At 45.0% G+C, this 21,058-nt stretch overlaps 2 protein-coding genes across 4 annotated transcripts in view; both read right to left on the bottom strand.

Moving 5' to 3' along the window:
- Positions 1-521: 521 nt before the first annotated feature.
- On the bottom strand, positions 522-11,239 carry LOC101516140 (cytochrome c oxidase assembly protein COX18, mitochondrial). Of its 2 annotated transcripts, none has more exons than XM_058667220.1 (6): positions 11,100-11,239; positions 10,113-10,217; positions 6,843-7,006; positions 6,411-6,535; positions 3,715-3,822; positions 522-1,498 (listed from the first exon to the last, which is right to left on the bottom strand). In XM_058667220.1, the coding sequence occupies exons 3-6, from the start codon at positions 6,985-6,987 to the stop codon at positions 1,325-1,327; spliced, it is 552 nt and encodes a 183-aa protein (XP_058523203.1). In that variant the 5' UTR covers positions 6,988-7,006; positions 10,113-10,217; positions 11,100-11,239; the 3' UTR covers positions 522-1,324. The 2 variants fall into 2 exon arrangements, with proteins under 2 accessions (XP_058523203.1, XP_058523204.1); XM_058667221.1 differs by having other exon boundaries at positions 6,411-6,532.
- A 5,581-nt stretch (positions 11,240-16,820) lies between these two features.
- Positions 16,821-21,058, bottom strand: part of ANKRD17 (ankyrin repeat domain 17) — a 167,295-nt gene continuing 163,057 nt past the window's right edge. The window contains exons 32-34 of one of the 2 annotated variants that reach the window (XM_058667218.1): positions 19,947-20,125; positions 19,480-19,644; positions 16,821-18,823 (exon numbers count right to left, since the gene is read on the bottom strand). In XM_058667218.1, the coding sequence (XP_058523201.1) occupies positions 18,764-18,823; positions 19,480-19,644; positions 19,947-20,125 (404 nt within the window). In that variant the 3' untranslated portion in view covers positions 16,821-18,763. The remainder of the gene's footprint in view (positions 18,824-19,479; positions 19,645-19,946; positions 20,126-21,058) is intronic. The other variant, XM_058667219.1, reaches the window with a different exon arrangement.

Here is a 21,058-nt window from a genome sequence, read left to right as displayed (position 1 = left end):
TGCCAAAACCTTGGGACCCTGCACCCACATGCAAGACCTGGACGGGGGTCCTGACTTTGGATTGGCTCAGGTCTGGCTACTGCAGCTATTTAGGGAGTGAACCAGCAGATGGAAGATCTTATTCTCTGTCTCTCCCTCTCTGTAAATCTGCCTTCCCAGTAAAAGCCAGTCTTCAAAAATCACTTCTTTATGGTCCAGCACAATACCCTAGTGGCTAAATCCTCACCTTGCATGCGCCGGAATCCTACACGTGCGTCAGTACGTACCCGGCTGCCCAATTTCCATCCAGTTCCCTGCTTGTGGCCTGGGAAAGCAGTAGAGGATGGTCAAAAGCCTTGGATCCCTGCACCTGTGTGGCAGTACTGGAAGAAGCTCCTTGCTCCTGGCTTTAGATCGGCTCAGCTCCAGCCACTGTGGCCACTTGGAGAGTGAACCAGTGGATGGAAGAGCTTTCTGTCTTTCCTCTCTGTAAATCTGACTTTCCAATAAAAAAAAAAAAAAATCTTAAAAAAAAAAATAAATAAATATCATATCTTTAATAGGTAGCTACCTCTTGAATTTTCGTCCTCTGACCAAACAAACTTAATAGTGGATATTTTTGACTATAGGATTTAGCAATACAAAACATCACACGCTGCCTTGTAAGCTTCCCAAGTGACTGACAAAGGAATGTATAGTCTTTGACCTGTTTCCCAGCAGAGCTGAGACAAGAGTATCTACACAACAGGTGCTCGGATGCCTGGACAGCCACGCTTCAAGACCTTCCTTCTTTACTCAGACGTTAACTCCAGATTAATCTTAGGTTCATTAGAATAGGATTTCTGCTAGGACTTGCTAGAGGGCCTTCACCACTGTCAAGGTCCTTATGCTGAGAGTCCCAGGGTTTCCCTCCGCAGCCTTTTATCAGAGGTTTAAGTAGGTCTCCAACCCATGCGACCACCAGCATAGTAAGAGTCACATCACCAAATCCTCATATTTTACAAAAATTTAAAGTTGTGGAACAGTTAAATACAATATGGCAGCATTCAGTATCTAATCGTATTTTCCAAAGTTCTGGCACCCCTCACAAGTTGCAATTTTATGAACAGGGACAAACACTTTCGTTTCCTTTTACATTTGTTTTACAACTAAACAGACGAAATTTCTAGTACTTAAATGATTTTGATCACTATCACATGTCTCTGGATTGCATCTTAACCTACCCTACACTTCCTGGAGTTCATGATTTTAAGCAAATGCAAATTAAAAAAATACCTTGATTTCTAAGTCTAAATATTTTAAAGTATCAGTGACTCTTGCATCGTTTCAAAATTGCTGAAAAATGTCACTTTCTTGAAAGGAACTTGGTATAAAAGGCAGCAAGCAGGTCTTTATAAGGAGTGTCTGAATCGGACTTGGTTAACGGTATTCGGCAGAGTCGACGAAACCCAGGAGAGCGCAGCAGCAGGTTCTGGGAGAGGCCCATGACGCTGGAGCACAGCCAGTAGAGGACCAGTGACTAGAGAGAGAAGACACGAGAGTTAGCACCTGCCCCTCCTTAGGGCCACCAACGTCCACAAATGGGCACGTGTCAGCGAGGCACACTGGCAACATCCGTACAGAGAACCCCACAGGACTGGCCCGACCTGCAGCAGCTCACATCGGCAGGTCAGAGAAAGGCCGCAGCGAGATGCTGGAGCACCACGAGAGCTGTCCGTGGGAACCCTGGATGACAGAGAAGAGCTCCCAGAGGCCTAGCAGGGGACAGCTCACTGCCTGGTGGGTAGTGAGCACACATTTCCCTGCACGGACTTCTGCTAAGCTGTTTACAGCTAAGGGCAGGTGCTGGGGTGTGGCCACGTACAACAGCAAACTCAGCCTGCAGAACCTTCTCTTCCCTGCAGGCCTCTCACTGCTCTCACGGGCTGGCTCCTACTGTGTCTCAACGTATCTTCTGTTCCCCTTGGAACACGTAGAAGATTACTTAGGTCATCACATATACTCTGCTTGCCTACTGCTCTTGGGCATCAGAAGGCAAACAGGCTCCCGACTCTGGACTATGGAGTCAGAGTGCCTGCGTTTAGATCTGATGGTCATCTGTTTGACTCTGGGCAAGTTCTGTCTTGCAACCGTCTACCTCAGAGAACTGCTATAGGAAGACTGAGGGAATTTACTTACAATGGGAAGGATGGCATGTGCCCACACCAAGTACTTGCTCCAAACCACATCCTCAAAGACAGATGAGCACAGCAGCTGGGAGCTAGGCACCCTTACGGGAGTGATGCACTTAACCTCCTGTGCCAAGTTCTTCATCACCAAAGTGGAGATGAGATCAGCAGAGGAGTTACTGTTCACCAACCATTGAAAACAGTGTCCAGAACAAGACCAGCAGTGACTAAATGCTTGCCATCATCACGATCTAAATCTGCCAGTCAAAAAAGCACCCGAGTCTCCTACAGCCAGTGACGGGCTGCCATCTCAGTGGCAATCCCCCTCCTTGTTTCAGGACAAAACCCTAGTCTACTGCCAACTGGACAATGACTACACTTCCTCGCCTGCTCTGCAGCCAGGGCGCCTGGCAGTGCTCCCTGAGGGAGGCCTGAAACGCCCGTTAGCCATTCCTGCAAAACAACAAGCTCGGCAGCCTCTGTGACCCTCAGGTCTCGAGAGCAAAAGGCATGGGCCGCAGCTCTGAGTCTCCCTAACCTGCTCACCTCTGAATTACCACGCCTGAGAAAACAGCCAAGTGCTTCCGGCACACCTTCAGGTCTCAGCTGCTCATTAGGAAGCCAGTCACTAACTGGTGCTTCACTGTTCTATTCATTTCACCTACCGGCTTTTTACATTATACTCAGGTGGCTTCTTCTCAGAAACAGTGAATCTGTACTCTGCTCTCTCTATAAAAAGCACCACAGCATGCACTCACACTGGTGCATCAGCTGTCACAAATGCCACATTTGTTTTAGAGATGAGGAAACATTTTTTGCACAAGATTAATGACAATTTTCTGTGTGACAGTTTAAAAAACACTTTGACACTAGAAACACCTAGCTTCAGATTCCTTACAAAAATGTACCATGATGGGCTTGGCGCAGTAGCTTACTGACTAAAGTCCTTGCCTTGAATGCTTTGGAATCCCATATGGGCGCCGGTTCATGTCCTAGCTGCTCCACATCCCTTCAAGCTTCCTGCCTATGGCCTGGGAAAGCAGTCGAGGATGACCCAGAGCCTGGGACCCTGAACCCATGTGGGAGACCCGGAAGAGGTTCCTGGTTCCTGGCTTCGGATCAGCACAGCACCGGCCCGTTGCGGCTCACTTGGGGAGTGAATCATCGGACGGAAGATCTTCCTCTCTGTCTCTCCTCCTCTCTGTATATCTGACTTTGTAATAAAAATAAATAAAAATCTTCAAAAAAAAATTATTAAGTGCTAAATTCCTAATTCTAAGCCAAACAGGCAGAAATACAATATCTCATTGAATCACACAGACCAAAGAGAAAGTGGCAGGGAAAAGGAATTAGATTTAGGAGAGTCAAGACACCTTCACATACAAGACGTGCCAATCCAAGAAACACCCGGGGTTATTTCACCATAGACGAAAAGTTTGGCAGAACTTGCAGATCGCTAAGGGGTCAGGCAGTTGAAGGTGTAACAGGGAAGGCAGGAGAGCAGGCGGTCCTACTGGGGCCAGGGAGCACGGAGCACAGGCGACACGCAGTGCTTGGGCCTACTCACTGAAGGGACGGTAGCAGCAATTGGAATCATCAAAACCGACAGTCCACGGACAAAGTGTGTGATGTAAATCTGAAAACGCGACATTCCAGTTTTTTGCAGGGCAAAAATCTGAAGGAATAGAAGAACAAAAACACAATAATTAAACAAGGTTTAAATTACAAAATGACCTTTCACTAGCCTCCACCACACTTTAACAAAAGCAAAAAACTGGTGCCAATGTTGTGACACAGTGAGTTAGGGCACCACCTGAGATGCTGGCACCCCCTGTGGCCCGCCAGTTCATGTCCAGGCTGCTGCACTTCCGGACCAGCTCCCTGCTAACAGCTTGGGTAAGTCTTAGATGATGACCCAAGTGTGAGCCCTGCCACCATGCGGGGACCTGAATCAAGCTCCTGGCTTCAGCCCGGCTCAGCCCTGGCCACTGTGCTCATCTGGGGAGTGACCCAGAGAGTAGAAGGTCTCTCTGTCTCTCCGCCTATTCAAATCTTAAGAAATAAAAAAGTAAAATATAAAAGCAAAAAGTTAAAATACTGAGATATTTCCACAGCTTCTCATCTACTAAAAAATTAATAATTAGGCACAATTCTCACATGAGCTCTGACTCCTTTAGACAGGCATGGTGCCTGGCATGGAGAATCACTCAACACACAGGGCAGGAAAGGCAGGCGAGAAGCAGTTAGAATCCCTCAAGAACTCTAAGCAGCACAGAGCAGCGCTCATCCCAGAGCCACAGAGCTTCTGTCAAGGTGGGTCCCTCGCGGTTTTAGAGGCTGGGTCATACTGCATCGTCACATAACCTTTCTGTCCCTCCAGCAGTCGACGTTAAAATGGACCTAACGGTACTGAGCTCAGGGATATGCTAAAAATTAAACAGTTCATGTACTGTGCTGAGAAACAATGGCTGGCACACAGCATGCGGGGAGGCAGGAGCAGCTTGCTGTTGGTCCTTAGGGAGGCTGGAGGGAACCCCGGAGGCCGGCTCTCAGCGCCTGTGTTCACGTGTCTCTCCCTCCTCTTCCCAGTCACCGCACAGCCACCGTGTGGGCCCCTGCTCTTGGCACACTGTGGCAGCTCTCGGGAAGAGCCTGTAACCCACACAGTGTCTGTCACAAATCCCACCTAAGCAGACTCCATCATCTTCAGTTCCCTCATCTGAAAAAACAAGGGGTCTATCAGGTTTCAGAACAGGGAGCAGCATCCCCAGTGACCGGTAACTGACTAGGCTGCCTCGTACCTAGGCAAGTGTTGCACTGCTGGGAGAAATGCAGACAATGGCTGGCAGGCATTCTGGACCTGCTTAATGCCAAATTTTTGTTAACTATATCAGTATGCCACCACAGATGCCTATTATTTTTTATTTCTTAAGTGGGAGAGTCCAGCGTGGTAGCCTAGTGGCTAAAGTCCTCGTCTTGCACACTCTGGGATCCCATATAGGTGCCAGTTCTAATCCTGGTGGCCCTGCTTCTCCCTGAGAAAGCAGGCAAGGATAGCCAAAGCCTCGGGACCCTGCACCCGCGTGGGAGACCTGGAGGAGGCTCCTGGCTCTGGATTTGGATTGGTGCAGCTGCAGCTGCTGCGGCCACCTGGATGAATCAATAGATGGATACCTCTCTGTCTCTCTCCTCCTCTCTGTGTATCTGACTTTATAGAAATCTTTAAAAAAAAAATTAGAAATAAAATAAAACAAAAACCGGGAAAAGCAGACACCATGTGTGTGGGATCAGAACTGAGACAAGGCCAGAGGTGGAGCCTGTGCTAGACTCAGCTGAGGAACAGCTCCTCCCGCAACGGCAGGCTGCCTTTCCTGAGAGCTGCGTGGCGCAGCGCGGGCTAAAGCATGAGAGCATCGACCAGGAGGCCAAGTTTTACGTGTATGGTAGCAGCTCTTTCCAGTTCAGTTTACACGGGAAGCTCACTGAGTTTTCTGTCATACAGCAAGAAAACAGCGGTCGAGGACTCAGGATCACTGCCTGGAAAGTTCCATGTCAAACACATTCACAAAACACCACTGTATGGTGGGACTAAAACCAGATTAAACTCGGCATCTTCGCTATTGGTTTTACTAAAAGCAAGTCTTAAAACAGTATGCTTAGGATCACAAAATCTTAATGCTGAAAAGACTTTGAAAATGATCCCATTTAGCCATCTCAATTATGGGAGTTCTTTTTTTTTTTTTTTTTTAATTATTGGAAAGGCAGAGATATACAGAGAGCAGGAGAGACAAGAGAGGAAGATCTTCCGTCCGATGATTCACCCCAAGTGAGCACAATGGCCAGTGCTGTGCTGATCTGAAGCCAGGAGCCAGGAACTTCTTCCAGGTCTCCCATGCAGGTGGAGGGTCCCAAGGAATTAGGCCGTCCTCGACTGCTTTGCCAGGCCACAAGCAGGGAGCTGGATGGGAAGTGGAGCTGCCGGGATTAGAAACGGTGCCCACATGGGATCCTGGCACAATCAAGGCGAGGACTTTAGCCGCCATGCTATCGCATCGGGCCCCAATTATGGGAATTCTAAGCCCCACAGAGGTTAAGGGAGTGGCCTATGCAGAGAGCTGATATCGGACCAGAAACGAAGCAGCCTCCATCTTGGCTCATGGTGACTTCGTCCAGTTCCGACATGTGCATCTGATGTCAGAACACTGGCAGCAACGAGAGCCCGACGACAAAAATGGCAAACTGATCTCACTTAGAGCCACTGACCTCCACTATTAACAAATTGATGACACCAACAGATATCGGCAAAATCCAAGTGGAATCCAGCGCAGTGAGGTCAGGAAACCAAAGGACTCCTCCAGTAGTCAACTGCTCCTGAACAGAAAGACCTGCTGAAACAGTTTTAAATAAAACACGAGGCAAACACACAAGCCGTGCGTGTCGCACCGTTCCATGACAGTGTCCCTCACCCTGACTGCGTTCAGGTCACTGTCGTTAAGCATTTTCCCCTCAAGAACAAATGCTTTTCTCAACGTAGCTAGTCTGATTACAGGTACAAGTTTACGTACTACACGCTTATAAGGAAGATTTTAAACATACTCTAAGTATGAAAAGTACAATCTCTTTTCCTTTTTTTCTGAAGTACAAACACACTGTTAGAGCATTTATCCTGATGAGGCCGACTTCTGAGACGGTTACCTTCTGAGTACGCTGTTCCGGTGCTCAAATTCCGCAGAGCAAGAGATACGACGATCCACATGGGAAGCTGAACCCAAACCAAGACACTGGCTTTGAAGGGGTGGCAGTTCTCCCGAACGTACAGTTCGGAAACAAGCCTCCTCATGTTTCTGAGGTAGGTGAGCCTGGAGCCACGGGAGGGGGAAAGCAGAAGAGACAACGTCACCTGACTCCAACTGCTTCAGCCCACAGCACACGTGCGCCGACTCAGCGGGGACTGGCCGCAGCTCCTGACGGGGCTGTCAGCTGTCCCAGGCTGTACAGTGGGGCTGCTGAACTAAGACGCACACAAGGGCTTTTATTGAAGCTTTCACAGTAACGTGCATGATGCGCTCACTGCTCCAAAACACCTCACGGGCTTTGTCTCTGGGGGTGTTTGGCCAATTAGGCTTTATTTATTTTATTTTTTTTTTTAAAGATTTACTTAGTTTTATTAGAAAGGCAGATCAAGGGCCCAGCAGCGTGGCCTAGCGGCTAAAGTCCTCGCCTAGAACGCCCCGGGATCCCATATGGGCGCCGGTTCTAATCCTGGCAGCTCCACTTCCCATCCAGCTCCCTGCTTGTGGCCTGGGAAAGCAGTGGAGGACGGCCCAAAGCCTTGGGGCCCTGCACCCGCGTGGGAGACCCGGAAGAGTTTCCTGGTTCCCGGCTTTGGATCGGTGCGCACCGGCCCGTTGCGGCTCACTTGTGGAGTGAAACATCGGATAGAAGATCTTCCTGTCTGTCTCTCCTGCTCTCTGTATATCCGGCTTTCCAATAATAATAAAATCTTTAAAAAAAAAAAAAAAAAGGCAGATCAAAAAAACTTTTTATTTATTTATTTTTAAAGATTTATTTATTTTATTGCAAAGTCAGATATAGTGAGGAGGAGAGACAGAGAGGAAGATTTTCCATCTGATGAGACAGAGTAGAAGATCTTTCACCCCAAGTGGCTGCAACAGCTGGAGCTGAGCCGATCTGAAGCCAGAAGCCAGGAGCTCTTCCAGGTCTCTCACGTGGGCTCAGGGTCCCAAAGCTTTGGGTTGTCCTCGACTGCTTTCCCAGGCCACAAGCAGGGAGTTGGATGGGAAGTGGAGCTGCTGGGATTAGAACCGGTGGCAAAAGGGATCCCGGTGTGTTCAACGCAAAGACTTTAGCCGCCAGGCCACAGCACCGGATCCAGACAGATCAGATTTATGGAGAGAAGACAGAGAGAAGGATCTTCCATCCACTGGTTCATTCCCCAAATGGCTGCAATGGCCGGAGCTGAGCTGATCTGAAGCCAGAAGACAGGGGCGTCTCCCAGGTCTCCCACGTGAGTGCATGGTCCCAAGGCTTAGGGCCGTCCTTCACTGCTTTCCATGGCAAATTACCAGGGAACTGGATTTCTTTTTTTTTTTTTTTTTTATAATCTATTTTATTGTGTTGTTGTTGACAATCTTTTCATAGTTAATTACAGTTAAAGAAAGAAAAAGAAAAAAAAGGAACTGGATTTCAAGGAAAGCAGTTGGGACTTGAATTGGCATCTATACGAGATGTTGATGCTCCAGGGGCAGCTTAACTGGCTGCACCACAATGCCAACCTCTAATGTGTTCTTTTGGACTAAAGCTGAAGTTCCCAGATTTTTTTGATGGATAAAGCTTCAAAACTTTAGGTTTGTGAACTTATGATTATATCTAATAAAAATATTACGCTATTACAATATTTTTAAAAAATGTCAGCTCTTTTAAACACTAAGATAGACACAAGCTCCTATGAAAGATAGTTGGTAAATTTACACCTACATATCAAAACAAGCTTACAGACATTTATACCATGAAATTCTAACATTTCTTATCTCAGTGGATGACAGGCACCCATGGGCACTCCCAGGAAGCCAGCACCCGCCTGCACCGGGGAGAGTGGCGGTGGCCACACCCTTGCCAAGTGCGTGCTGCCACCACAGCACGTACACATTCTTCCTCACCATGCGTGTGAGCTGACGCTGCTCAACACGGGTCACCTGCCACGTGGTGACCAGAGGATGACCCCATGTCCCCTCCCCTGCCTCCCTGCTCACCTAGCTCCCGGAGCTGACTCTTTAGCTGGTCATGAACTCACTGTCATCCGCGCTGATTTGCTAACAGGGCTTTTTCAACAGGCCAGTGTCCCTCAAGGACGAGACCATGCTCTTAACCCGCTTTCCTTCCTTGCTCTTCCCTCCAGCTCAGCAGTTAAACTATCCTGACACACAGATGAGAAAAGTCGATGGCCCTGAAATCTTGGCCACATTCCCAAGGGGGTGGCAGAAGAACTGCCCAGCATTTCCTAACCGATGAAGAGACCACCAATAAAGATCAGCAGCAATACAGAACTGTTGAACTATCAAAACCACTTGAGGGCCCAGTGCAGTGGCCTAGTGGCTAAAGTCCTTGCTTTGAACGCACTGGGATCCAATATGAGCATTGGTTCTAGTCCTGGCGACCTCGCTTCCCATCCAGCTCCCTGCTTGTGGCCTGGGAAAGCAGTCAAGGATGCCCCAAAGTTTTGGGATCCTACATCCATGTGGAGACCTGGAGGAGGTTCCTGGCTCCTGGCTTTGGATTGGCGCAGCTCTGGCCGTTGCAGCTGCTGGGGAGTGAATCATCAGATGGAGGATCTTCCTCTCTGTCTCTCCTCCTCTCTTTTTATCTGCCTTTCCAATAAAAATAAAATAAATCTTAAACAAACAAACACACACTTGAGCAAGACCCTCACAGCATGCCCCACATCGAGGCCCCTGGGCTGATAGGAAGGCTATGTCTGGCTTCTCTCCTTATCTCTCCCCTCCGCGTAGATACAGATGGAAAAAGAGAATGTCAAAACAATGGTTCCACTCACTTTCCTCCAACCCTTGACCCTTTGCACCCTAATCAAACATGCTAAACTTTTCAAAAATAAAATTTATACAACTAAAAAAAGAGAGTGTCAATAGGGGCCCAGTGCAGTAGCCCAGTGGCTATAAAGTCCATGCCTTGAACGCACCAGGATCCCATGTGCGTGCTGGTTCTATCCTGGAGGCCCCGCTTCCCATCCAGCTTTCTGCCTGGGGCCTGGAAAAGAAGCTGAGGATGGCCCAAAGTCTTGGGATTCTACACCCGTGAGGGAGACCCGGAGGAAGCACAGACAATTATTAAACTTGAATGGTTTAAAAAAAAAACAAAAAAGACTTCATTGGCAAAGCTACCAGAACACTACACCTATACCATCGTGGTCCTAAGGGCAGCAATTACCTGGCACCTCTTCTGGACCACCCCAATTGATTCGCACGCACCGCAACTTCTCGGTTAAGACGACTGGCGATACTTCTTATTTCTGGCTGCAAATTTTCCACCTAGCTGAAGAAAAAGTGGAATGTGTTACGAGCACACATGATGTTTGTGCCTAAGCACTCATTTTCCTTTCTTCAACTCACTTAAAAATCTAATCATGTCTAAGCTTAAAATATCCAGTCAGCACCAGATTCAAATTCTAGCTTGGCAACTTGGGATCCAGCGCAAGTGACTTAACCTCCAGAATCTCATCCCATCAAACAGGAAACTTGCACCAGTACAGAGTTTATTCACCGGGTTATCCTGAGCACGAAATGAAACCTGCACTCTGGGCTTTCCTGGATTAACCCTAGATTCCCCAGAAAACAAGCAACAGAAACCTGTGAAATACAAGTTTTTAAAATACACTCTCTGATGTTTGCAGAAACGAAAAAATGAATCGCGTTTAACCCTGTGCTAATTCTATCTGCAAAGTAACTGTCTTCACACAGCAGAGCCCCTCCTCGTTTTTGCTTTCTTTTTCTTGTCCTGAAAAACTGACAACAAAGGAAGTCACTACTTCTGAAATCTCACATTTGAGTGATCCCTTGTTCTCAAAACGCTTGAATCACTGCTACCTGATTTGATATCCAAACAAGGTCAGACAACGAGAACACTGTTATAAAAAAATGCATGGAGAACACAGTGAGGACTGCCTGCAATTAACTAGACCCCGGCTGGCACCTTGCACAGGGCTAACCTAGGAGTTCCAGTAAGATCAACTGCAATACTGCGGGACAAAAGATGCCACGGGCACAATGGCTGGTAACACGTCCTACTGACTTCTTGATTTGCCTCAAGTCTCTTAAGAGCAAGCGTAATCAACACTTGAGCACCAACCTAGCAGGGCAAAGGAAGTGACAGAGCTGCTTAAGTTCTCAGCCGGGACGGCCGCTGGGCGACCCTCACCTTGGCCAGAATGTAGTGCTGGTAGGCGGCCAGGGGCAGCGTGACGGCGCCGCGAAGGGCCACGGTGGTGAGCACGATGCTGCCCCACCACGGAAGGCCCGTGGCGGCGTGCGCTTCCACCAGCAGCTCCTCCGCGCCGCGGACGGGCGCCGAGGCGGCCAGCGCCTCATACCAGCCGTCCGCAGACACCGCCGCCGCCGCAGCCCACGAGGGGACAGCCGCCCGCGGCGGGGTGATGGCCTGAGCCGCGGGAAGCGGAGGACGCAGGGCGCGGGGTAGCCCCAGGCAGCGGCCACCCAGCCGGCACAGCATGTCCACAGACCGCGGCCCCGGGCGGACGCCGTCATGCACACGCGCCCGCCTCCGGTCGCACCGAGGATGACGCAGGCACTCAGAAGTCCCGCCCGTCCCGCTGCCGGGCGGAAGCGGCGGGGAGCCGGGCGGAAGTGGCCGCTCTGGGCTGCGCGCGTTTTTCTGCTGACCTCACTTCCCAGCCTGTGGCTTTTCATTCTTCCTCTCCGGTACTGGGCGAGTCATTTGTAGTGGGAATTAGGCGCGGCGGGGGGTTTTTGCAGCCGGAAGCTGAGCCATCCCCGCTTGAAGAGCACCTCACTACCGCACTTTCTTAGACCTAGTTTGCAGCACCGGGGAGTCCGCCTGCTGGACCAGCGAGGCCATTCGGACTGTACCGCTGGTAATCGTCCACTGTGTGAGGTTCAGGTCTGTTGCGATTAGCCTTCTCGTCCCCCACCTGCAACCTATCTCTTCCGTATTTTATGTTAGGCTACGAATAGCGAAAGGTTCCTATTAAGGGTGAAATTACATTACCTCACTTAAGAATTATCACTGCAGTATAAACGTTTGATACCTGATGAATACTGCTCAGTATATAAACAGAATGAAATCCCGGCTTGCAAAATATGGTTGCAACTCAAGACCATTTGTGGTTAGTGAAATAAACCAGACCTAAAGATACTTGGTTTATGGTTGTTTATCTGATTATAGAGTGCAGAAGGACTTTATGGAGCTGACGCGGTGGTATAGCTGTGGTGATGCTGGTAGGGCATCAGGGCACCGGTTCTAATCCAGCTGTTCCACTTGTAATCTAGCACGTGGCCTGGGAAAGTGGCAGAGACTGGCTCCAGTCCTTGGGCCCCAGCACCCACTTGGGAGACCTGGAAAAGGGTCCTGGCCCGTGGCTTCAGACTAGCCAGGTTCTGGCTGACAAAGCCAATATGGAGTGAACCAGCAGATGGAATATCTCTATCTCTGTAGCTCTTCCAAGTAAAAATCAATAAATCTTAAAAATTTACTGCAGTTGACATCTTGTGCTTTATTATTTGTAAACCTTATCTATATTATTCCTAAGGAACATTGTCTTTTTTACTTCCTGAGCTTTTTAGTGGAGCATTAGGCTGGTAATTATAAATTGAAAGTATGTTATTGCAAAAAATTAAAGGCAAAGAGAAGGTAAATACTATATTAGAATTGTATCTGAGGGCCTTGGTGTCGTGGCATAGCGCGTTAGGCCACCATGTACAATACCAGCATCCCATACAGGCACTAGTTTGTGTCCCAGCTGCTCCATTTCTGATCTAACTCTGCTAATGCCCTGGGAAAGCAGCAGAGGCCAGAGGGAGACTTGCCATGGCAACCATCCTGCGAGTAAAGCAGCAAATGAAGAACCAGTTCTCCTTGAAACCATCCACGCCTGCTAAAGATCGCGAGCGGCACAAGAATTGCCCACCCATTTCCTGACTGGTTAAGAGGGATCAGGGAACCTTTTAAATCCCCAACACCTTTCCTCAGGCCTTAGGTGTCTTTTTCAAGAGGCACCGCACATCGTGGCTCTCCCAAGAGCCGGTGCTTTCTCTTTCTTTTCACCTAAACCTGGTCACTTTGCAAATAAAACTTCTCTGTCTGCAAATGATTTCTTGCTTTTTATTTATTAAGCTGAGGAAAGAACCGGTCGAGCTGTTCTGAAGCACTTTTTCAAACAAATATTAACGTGTTATCTTTTAATAAAAGGTATTTGGGGTTGGTGTTGTGGCATTAAGAATTAAGCCACCACATGTGACGCCAGCAATAATAGGGTCTTGGGGCCCGGCACAGTAGCTCAGCTGCTAAAGTCCTCACCTTGCATGAGCCAGGATCCCACATGGGTGCTGGTTCTAATCCCCGCGGCCCTGCTTCCCATCCAGCTCCCTGCTTGTACCTGGAAAAGCAGCTGAGGATGGCCCAAAGCCTTGGGACCCTGCACCCGCGTGAGAGACCCGGAAGTGGTTCCTGGCTCCTGATAGGCGCAGCTCCAGCCATTATGGCCACTGGGGAGTGAACCATCGGACGGAAGATCTTCTTCTCTTTCTCTGTATATTTAACTTTGCAATAAAAAAAAAAAATCTTAAAAAAACCCTGGGAGTCCTGGTTGACCCACTTCCAATCTAGCTCCTTGGTAATGCACCTGAGAAAGCAACAGAAAATGGCTCAGGTCTGTGCCTTGCAGGTACGTGGGAGACCTAGGAAAAAACCCTTCACCCTGGCTTTGGTCTGGCCCAGCCATTTGGTGGCCATTTGGTGGATCAATTAGCAGATGGAAGATATGTAATTGTCTTTCAGATACAACATTAAAAAATCTTCTAAGTATTGAAAAAGAAATATTTGCATGAGGAAAAGCAAAGCATAACGTTTGCAGTGTTTTTCACTTGAATACCAGTCACAGCAAAAGACCTCCCTTCACTAGTTCACTTGCGCTCCTCTAACAGGCAGGGCTGGACATGCCCAGCGTAGGTGCCTGGACAGTCTCCCAGGTGGCCAGCAGGGGCTCAAGCTCTTGCATTAGCTGCTGCCTCAGGAAGCTGGAGAGAAAGCCAGTTGGTAAGACCAAAACTCTTCTGACAATGATGAGAAGTGCCAGGAAGTTTAACCAACACAACTACTCACTCCACACAACTTTTTTCCCCCTCAATTGTTAGCTTTTTTTTTTTTAAAGATTTATTTATTTTATTACAAAGTCAGATATACAGAGAGGAGGAGAGACAGAGAGGAAGATCTTCCGTCCGATGTTTCACTCCACAAGTGAACCACAACGGGCCGGTGCGCGCCGATCCAAAGCCCGGAACCAGGAACCTCTTCCGGGTCTCCCACACGGGTGCAGGGTCTCAAAGCCTTGGGCCGTCCTCAACTGCTTTCCCAGGCCACAAGCAGGGAGCTGGATGGGAAGTGGAGCTGCCGGGATTAGAACCGGCGCCCATATGGGACCCCGGGGCATTCAAGGCGAGGACTTTAGCCGCTAGGCCACGCCGCCGGGCCCTCAATTGTTAGCTTTAAAAAACGGACTCGGGCCCGGTGCAGTAGCCTAGCGGCTCAAGTTCTTGTCTTGCACGTGCCAGATTTCCATGTGGGCACCAGCTTGTATCCAGGAGGTCCCGCTCCCTGCTTGTGGGCTGGGAAAACAGTCAAGGACGGTCGCAATGCCTTGCAACCCTGCACCCACATGCGAGACTCAGCAGAAGCTCCTGGCTTCGGATCCAGCTCTCTGTCGGCTTGGGAAGGCTTAGAAAATGACCCAAGTCTACACCTATGTGAGACACCCAGAAGAAGCTCCTGGCTGCCAGCTTTGGACCAGCCCAGATAAAGCCTTTGCAGCCATCTGGGAGTAAACCAACTCATGGAAGACTGTTCTCTCTCCTCTGTAAAACCTGTCTTCCAGATAAAAGTAAGTAAATCTTAAAATAAAAAACGATAGCATAGCAGTTAAAGTCCTCGCTTTGAATGCGGTGGGATCCCATTTGGTCGCAGGTTCTAATCCCAGCAGCTCCACTTCCCATCTAGCTCCCTACTTGTGGCCTGGGAAAGCAGTCAAGGATGGCCCAAGCTTTGGGTCCCTGCACCCATGTGTGGGAGGCTTGGAAGAGGCTCCTGGCTTCCGACTGGCTTTGCTCCAGCCGTTGCGGTCACTTGGAGAGTGAATTATTGGACGGAAGATCTTCCTCTCTGTCTCTCCTCTCTATATATCTGCCTTTCCAATAAAAATAAATAAGTTTAAAAAAAGGTTCTTCCTTTCCTAGAGGAAAGACCCTTATGGCCACCTACAAGCTTGAAAGGAGACCCTCAGCAGGGATGGAATTGGCCAGCATGTAGATATCATACATCACAGCTTTTACAAGTAAATTTGTATTGTTTAAACCCTGGTCAATCGTTTTTGTTTCAGCAAAGTGAAGTAAGAGTGCTCAAAACCTGAATACAGGCTATTATCACAAGGTCACTTAGATTTCTCATTCTCCCAGTATTCGTTTTAACTGTTTTCTGGAAAAAAAAAAATTCTTTCCTGAGCAAGTGTTAAAATGATAGGTTTTTTCCCTTTCTCATTTTCTTCAGGCATATTTCGAAACTGATGCCATCTAATCTAGCATTAGCTGTTTTTCCTCTATTGAAAAGTTTCCTGTCACCTTTCTTAGTAGCATTCAAGAATCGAACATGCAGTTTGCTTTTATTTTTCCAAATACAGGAATTCATTTAACAGCAGAAGTCTAGTATGAAACCGCGTGATACAGCAGTTAGTCCTGTAATTTATACTTCCGCGTCACTCATGGTCTCATCTGAAGTTCCAGCCACTTGAGTTATCAACTGCAGCGACTTTTTTGGTTATGTTTGCCAGTGAGACAAGTATGTCCAGAGACTGGCAGGCACCTAGGGTTTACAAAGTACAGCTCAAGTAGGCCAAACACTGGTATTACCGTGTAATACAGGAGAGAAGAACGGGTATAAAAAATTTTAAAAGTTAATGTAAAACTGCATTGAGAGAATGATCTTGCAATGATCAAAAACACCGAATTGGTTTTTTTAAAAAAATATTTTAATAATTCTGAAATAATCCTGAATTTAGAATTTGTTGTTAAAAAGAAACTTTATTTGACAGATATTTTGTGATTATGAATCTCCCTATTTAGTCTAACACTTTCTAATGGTTAAACAGGATATAATGTGCAAACTTTGTCATGAAATGTTGACACAGTTAACTTGAGTCAAAGGACAATGGAGTACTATTTATGTGATAATACAGGATAAACAAGTACCCTTTTTTAAAGTGAAAACTACTATTAATATTTTACCAAAAATTTCACTTACTAGTTAGTAAAAAAAATAATGATTTATTGCACAGTAATGGGAAACAATAAGGAAAATCTACTGTATGTATATACTAAAATACTCAGACTTCTATGAAAATGTATACTAAAATATGTTGAAAGGCATGAAATGGGAAATTATTTGGAAATGGAAAAGTCATATCTAAAATGGAATGCCTGGTTTAAACAGATTAAACAATAACAAGGGCATTATTTGGGATTTACTTTGTGAACTAACCAAAATATTAGTTCCAAGAGTTAAATCATTTAAGAAGAATGAGAAGATACATCATATAGTCTGTACAGACACAAATACTTTCAAAATAGAAAAAAAGACCTGTGTGGTCTTAAAATTGCTTTTTATTGTTCAAATAAAAGTGTACTCTATTATAGGTGAAATATAAACAGTGACTTTGAAAAATGTTCCTAGTACAGTTCTAATGCCAATGGCACTGTGCCTAACAAGCCTGATCCTAAAGTTTAAGTACGATCCTCTCCCATTTAAGTATAAAGCTACGTCCTCTTAAACCAGTTTTAAAATCAAGAAAATAAAGTTTTCCCCTTTCTTTTTAAAGATACCCCATCTTAGAAGATTTACTTTAGCGAAACAACTCAACTAAGGTATTGTAAAAAAAATATTAAGTTCATCTATTCTCCGATAGGATTAAATCTAGTTACCACAGGAAAAATCAGGTCATAAAAGAGAGATATGGCAAAATGCAGAGAATGCTCTGTTAAATAAAACTCTACCATATATGCTGCATATTATACTGTAATTTTATTTCATAGCTGTATTTCTTTGTAGGAGGATATCTTTCAGCTTTTATTTGAATCTGGGCATATTAATCATAGGTAGAAAAACAAGTTTATGTATTTCAAGACCACCTCTTAAGTTAAAATACGTGAACATGCCTGTTTACAACTTTGAGATACATTTTAGAATTTGCCTTTTTATTCTTTACTCAGGCTACAAAAGCAAAGAAATCCAGTTCATGTATTTGAAAAGTTGAAGAACTGTTAACTCGGGATACTATGCTTCTGCGTTATCAGGGTGGAGCTCGTATCTTTTTTAAAAAAGACAAACTGACATAGGAATTACTTTACTTTCATGCTTGCTTCTTTTGTATTTCAACCATATAGCTTATTTTTCCGTATGAGACAGGTTAGGACACATATTCTTGGATACATTACCGTTTATTGTTTCAAGTGGATGGAATATATAAATCCCACTGAGCAATTTGAATGTGGCCCTGTATCTTACATAAACAGGTTAAATGATGAAGACTTGATATTGTAATCTGTGTATTCATGTATCTACCATACATTGTCATAATGACAAATGCAAGCTTTATTACTTGACCCAAGGCAGCTGTTGATCCTTTTCATTGATCACATACAGGTGTAAAGAACCAAAAGTGTTTCAAACTGAGAAAAGAAATAAGATACTTTCCACTAAATTACTGAAAAATGAGATTTTTATGTTGACTCTTGATGACTGGAAAGCCAATGTTAAGAATCATTATTATCCAATATAAAATAGTACACTGAATTAATAATAAACAGTATATGAAGAGCTTGTATATGCTGACTGGGAACAGTGGTGGCTTTTTAAATTCTCAGTAAGTCTAAACATTTTATAGTTAGAAGAAACCACTAGCACTGATGAAGATGCTCTATGTCTCCATAGCAGCCATTACAATGAAAATCTTTACAGAGTTTTTTCACGATCAGCAAGAGAATTTTATGGGTATTAGTGGTAAAGATAAAGAGAGACAAGAGTGAAGAGAAGTGTGTCATCATTTTAAAAGTGAGAAAAGGCCATGAAAACAAAACAGAAAATCTTGTGGCAAAGTCACAAACTTCTTCTTCCAGATGTGCCTTGCTGCAAACATACCCAAAGGAGAGCAAGACGAGTATTTTAAAAGCCAATGTAGGGAAAAGTCCAATGATAATGCCCATCATTTTACTTTATACTTAAATTACACAAGTAGAAAAGTTATGCTTATTAATAGTTTAATGTATGAAGGAAACATCCAGATTTCTGAATATGAAGGTACATATCTCACATTAATTTAAGTCTACATAAAGTAGAGCCTCTATACTGACATATTGAAATTTACTTTCTGCTTAGCCTTTTCAGTTATGTAAACAATTGTACATTTATTTGCCATTCTAAAACGTCAGGATCAAGTTTACATAATTTTGCTAAATTTCCGTGTTTGCTCAGAAGCAGTTTACAGTACTAAAACCAACCAGCCAAAGAACAGCTTCAACAGAAAGTTATGTCCAAAGGGGAAGAGGAAAAGAAAAAAAGAAAAATGGTAAGAAAAATGCTAACTAAGGTAGAATGGATGATGGCGGGGAATGGGCAGTCACAAATGTTCACAGAAAATAGGTCAGTTAGTAAGTTCTTCTGCAAAAAGCCTACACACTTCAGTCAAGCACATCAGTAGAATGATTTGGGAGCATAAATTTTTTCCGGCCACTTGTGTTTTCCTCTGAATGAAAGCAATCTGCAGGCTAACAAGCTGATCCTCATCAGCCAAGCTGGTTCATATGCACACTGCTCATGTGAGGTGCCCAGGGTCCAGTCCACACCTGGAAAGAGAATATACATCTATTAACAACCATTGTTAACATAGATTTGGAACAATTAAAACTCTTTCAAAAGGCTCATAAATAATTAAAAATACCCAAATTTCATTCAATTTGAAACATAATGGGAAATAACAGAGAAAAGCAATGATAAAACCACTTTTATTGTTGTGTTCCTGACTCTGGTGTCTCTGATAGGATCAGATTAACCACCATTTTAAAAGAAATCATTACCCAAACACTTACAGATTTATGATTATGGAAGAGAGATGAGTCAAACATACTAAACATGACCAAAATAAGCCAGGTTAAATACCCATTTCTGTAAATATTTTTGAGTCAGTTAGAGAACATGTATAGTACACTTTGAACAAATTACCTCTAGATGGTGCTTTTCACCTCACTAGTAAATTCTGATATACAGTATAACATTATAATCACTTTACTTAAAATCTTTCCCTTACCATATGCTACCCAATAGAATACACAATGCTATTCTGTAATTTTAGTTTGGATCCACTACCTCTGGTACTATTTTTCACATTACTATATATAAAGATCCTTCAATTTTCTCAATTTCTTATCATCATATATTATCTAGGTATTATGATTTATTTACCTATATTCTTTTTGTCTATGAATACTAGATAAATGCTTACCGTTTGAGGGCCATTGTTTTCTGTGGAGCTTGATACCATCTTTATCAGAGAGTTCCAGGAGGGGTCCGCAGCATGAGGGCCATTAAATATGGGTCCTCCAGCACCATCGGGGATGGGTGCTACTGGAGGAATCATTGCATTCCCATACACAGAGAAAGGCATACCCTTAAAGAAAAGAATAACCAACAACCTTAAAATGGATAGTTAAAATTCCATCTCAATTTACTCAATGTGTAAGTTATCAAGGGATATAAGTTATTTTTCCATTATGTAAGACTGGACATAACTTAGAAAATACTTTCTTTGAATAGGTAGAACAATATCAGCACTTATTTGTATTTCAGCCAAATTTTGATCTGTTTCCAGGCCCATACTGCAGCATCACTAAACAAATACTTATTCACTAGGTTAGAAGGTTAATAAAAACACTTTCAAAAAATAAATGCTTATTTATAAATCGCCATTACCCCAACTTTAGGAAAGTCCATGTATCCTGCAGGAACATGCTGATGGAATGTACCAGAAGGAGTTACAATTCCCGTATTATCCCGCTCCATTGCTTGATGCTGTGAAAACACTCCCGGATCAGACATCGGCCTATGAATCATTGGATTTCCCATCCCAGGGTTACACCAGTCTACCTTATCTGATGGAAAACAAAGAAGCAGAGGAATCTGTTGGTGATATTTGAAATCAATAGGTAGAAAAATAAAATGTTTTGCATTTTTCTAATAGTTTCCACACTGAGATATGAATTATTTCCAAATGGCTTATCTTCATATATTTATCGCAGTCTTTTCACATTTGTAGATAGAGACACATTAGTCAAAGAAACAGTGTTGACAAAAGACAGAAAAGCTAACATAACATGAAATCTGAAGGACCTGAAAGGATCTCTCAGCATTTTACTAACATGATGAAATAAAGAGCACATTTATATCCATCTATTTTCAGAAAATATTCATAATCACAAGGGAAGAAATCACATGAAAACAGAACTTGTATTTTTTTTTAAGAATTCTTTTTATTTGAAAGGCAGAGCTACGAAGAACACAGAAAAAGGTCTTCCATATATTGTCTGACTTCCCAAACAGCTTCAATGGCTACAACTGAGCTGATTTGAAGCCAGGAGCTTCTTCCGGTTCCCCACACGGATGGCAGGGATCCAAGGATTTGAGCCATCTTCTGTGCTTCGTTAAGCAGGGAGCTGTTTCAGAAGTGAAGCAGCTGGGACACAACCTGATATCCATATGGGTTGCCAGCAATAAAGTAAAAGTCAATCCATTATGCCATGGTGCCAGCCCCCAAATCAGAACTCCTAAAACAAAGTGACTACACAGTCAGAACAAGGCATGGTTGCTGTGTGGCAGCGTTGGTTTGACTTTCCACTCCTAACCCAATAACCTCCTCCTCTTTCTGAGAAGGCAGCCAAGTGACAGGCCAAGTACTTGGGTCTCTGCCAACCATGTACGACACCCAGATGGAGTTCCTGGATCCTGGTTTCAGGCTGGTCCAGCCCTGGCTATTGCAGGCATTTGGGGAATGATTCATTAAGAGGAGGAAATCTCTTTCTCTGCCT

The sequence above is a fragment of the Ochotona princeps genome, chromosome 7 (assembly GCF_030435755.1).
Source record: "Ochotona princeps isolate mOchPri1 chromosome 7, mOchPri1.hap1, whole genome shotgun sequence".
Classification (NCBI taxonomy): Eukaryota; Metazoa; Chordata; class Mammalia; order Lagomorpha; family Ochotonidae; genus Ochotona; species Ochotona princeps.
The sequence above is the reverse complement of the archived record's forward strand: the minus strand, read 5'-3'. Positions and strand labels throughout refer to the sequence as shown.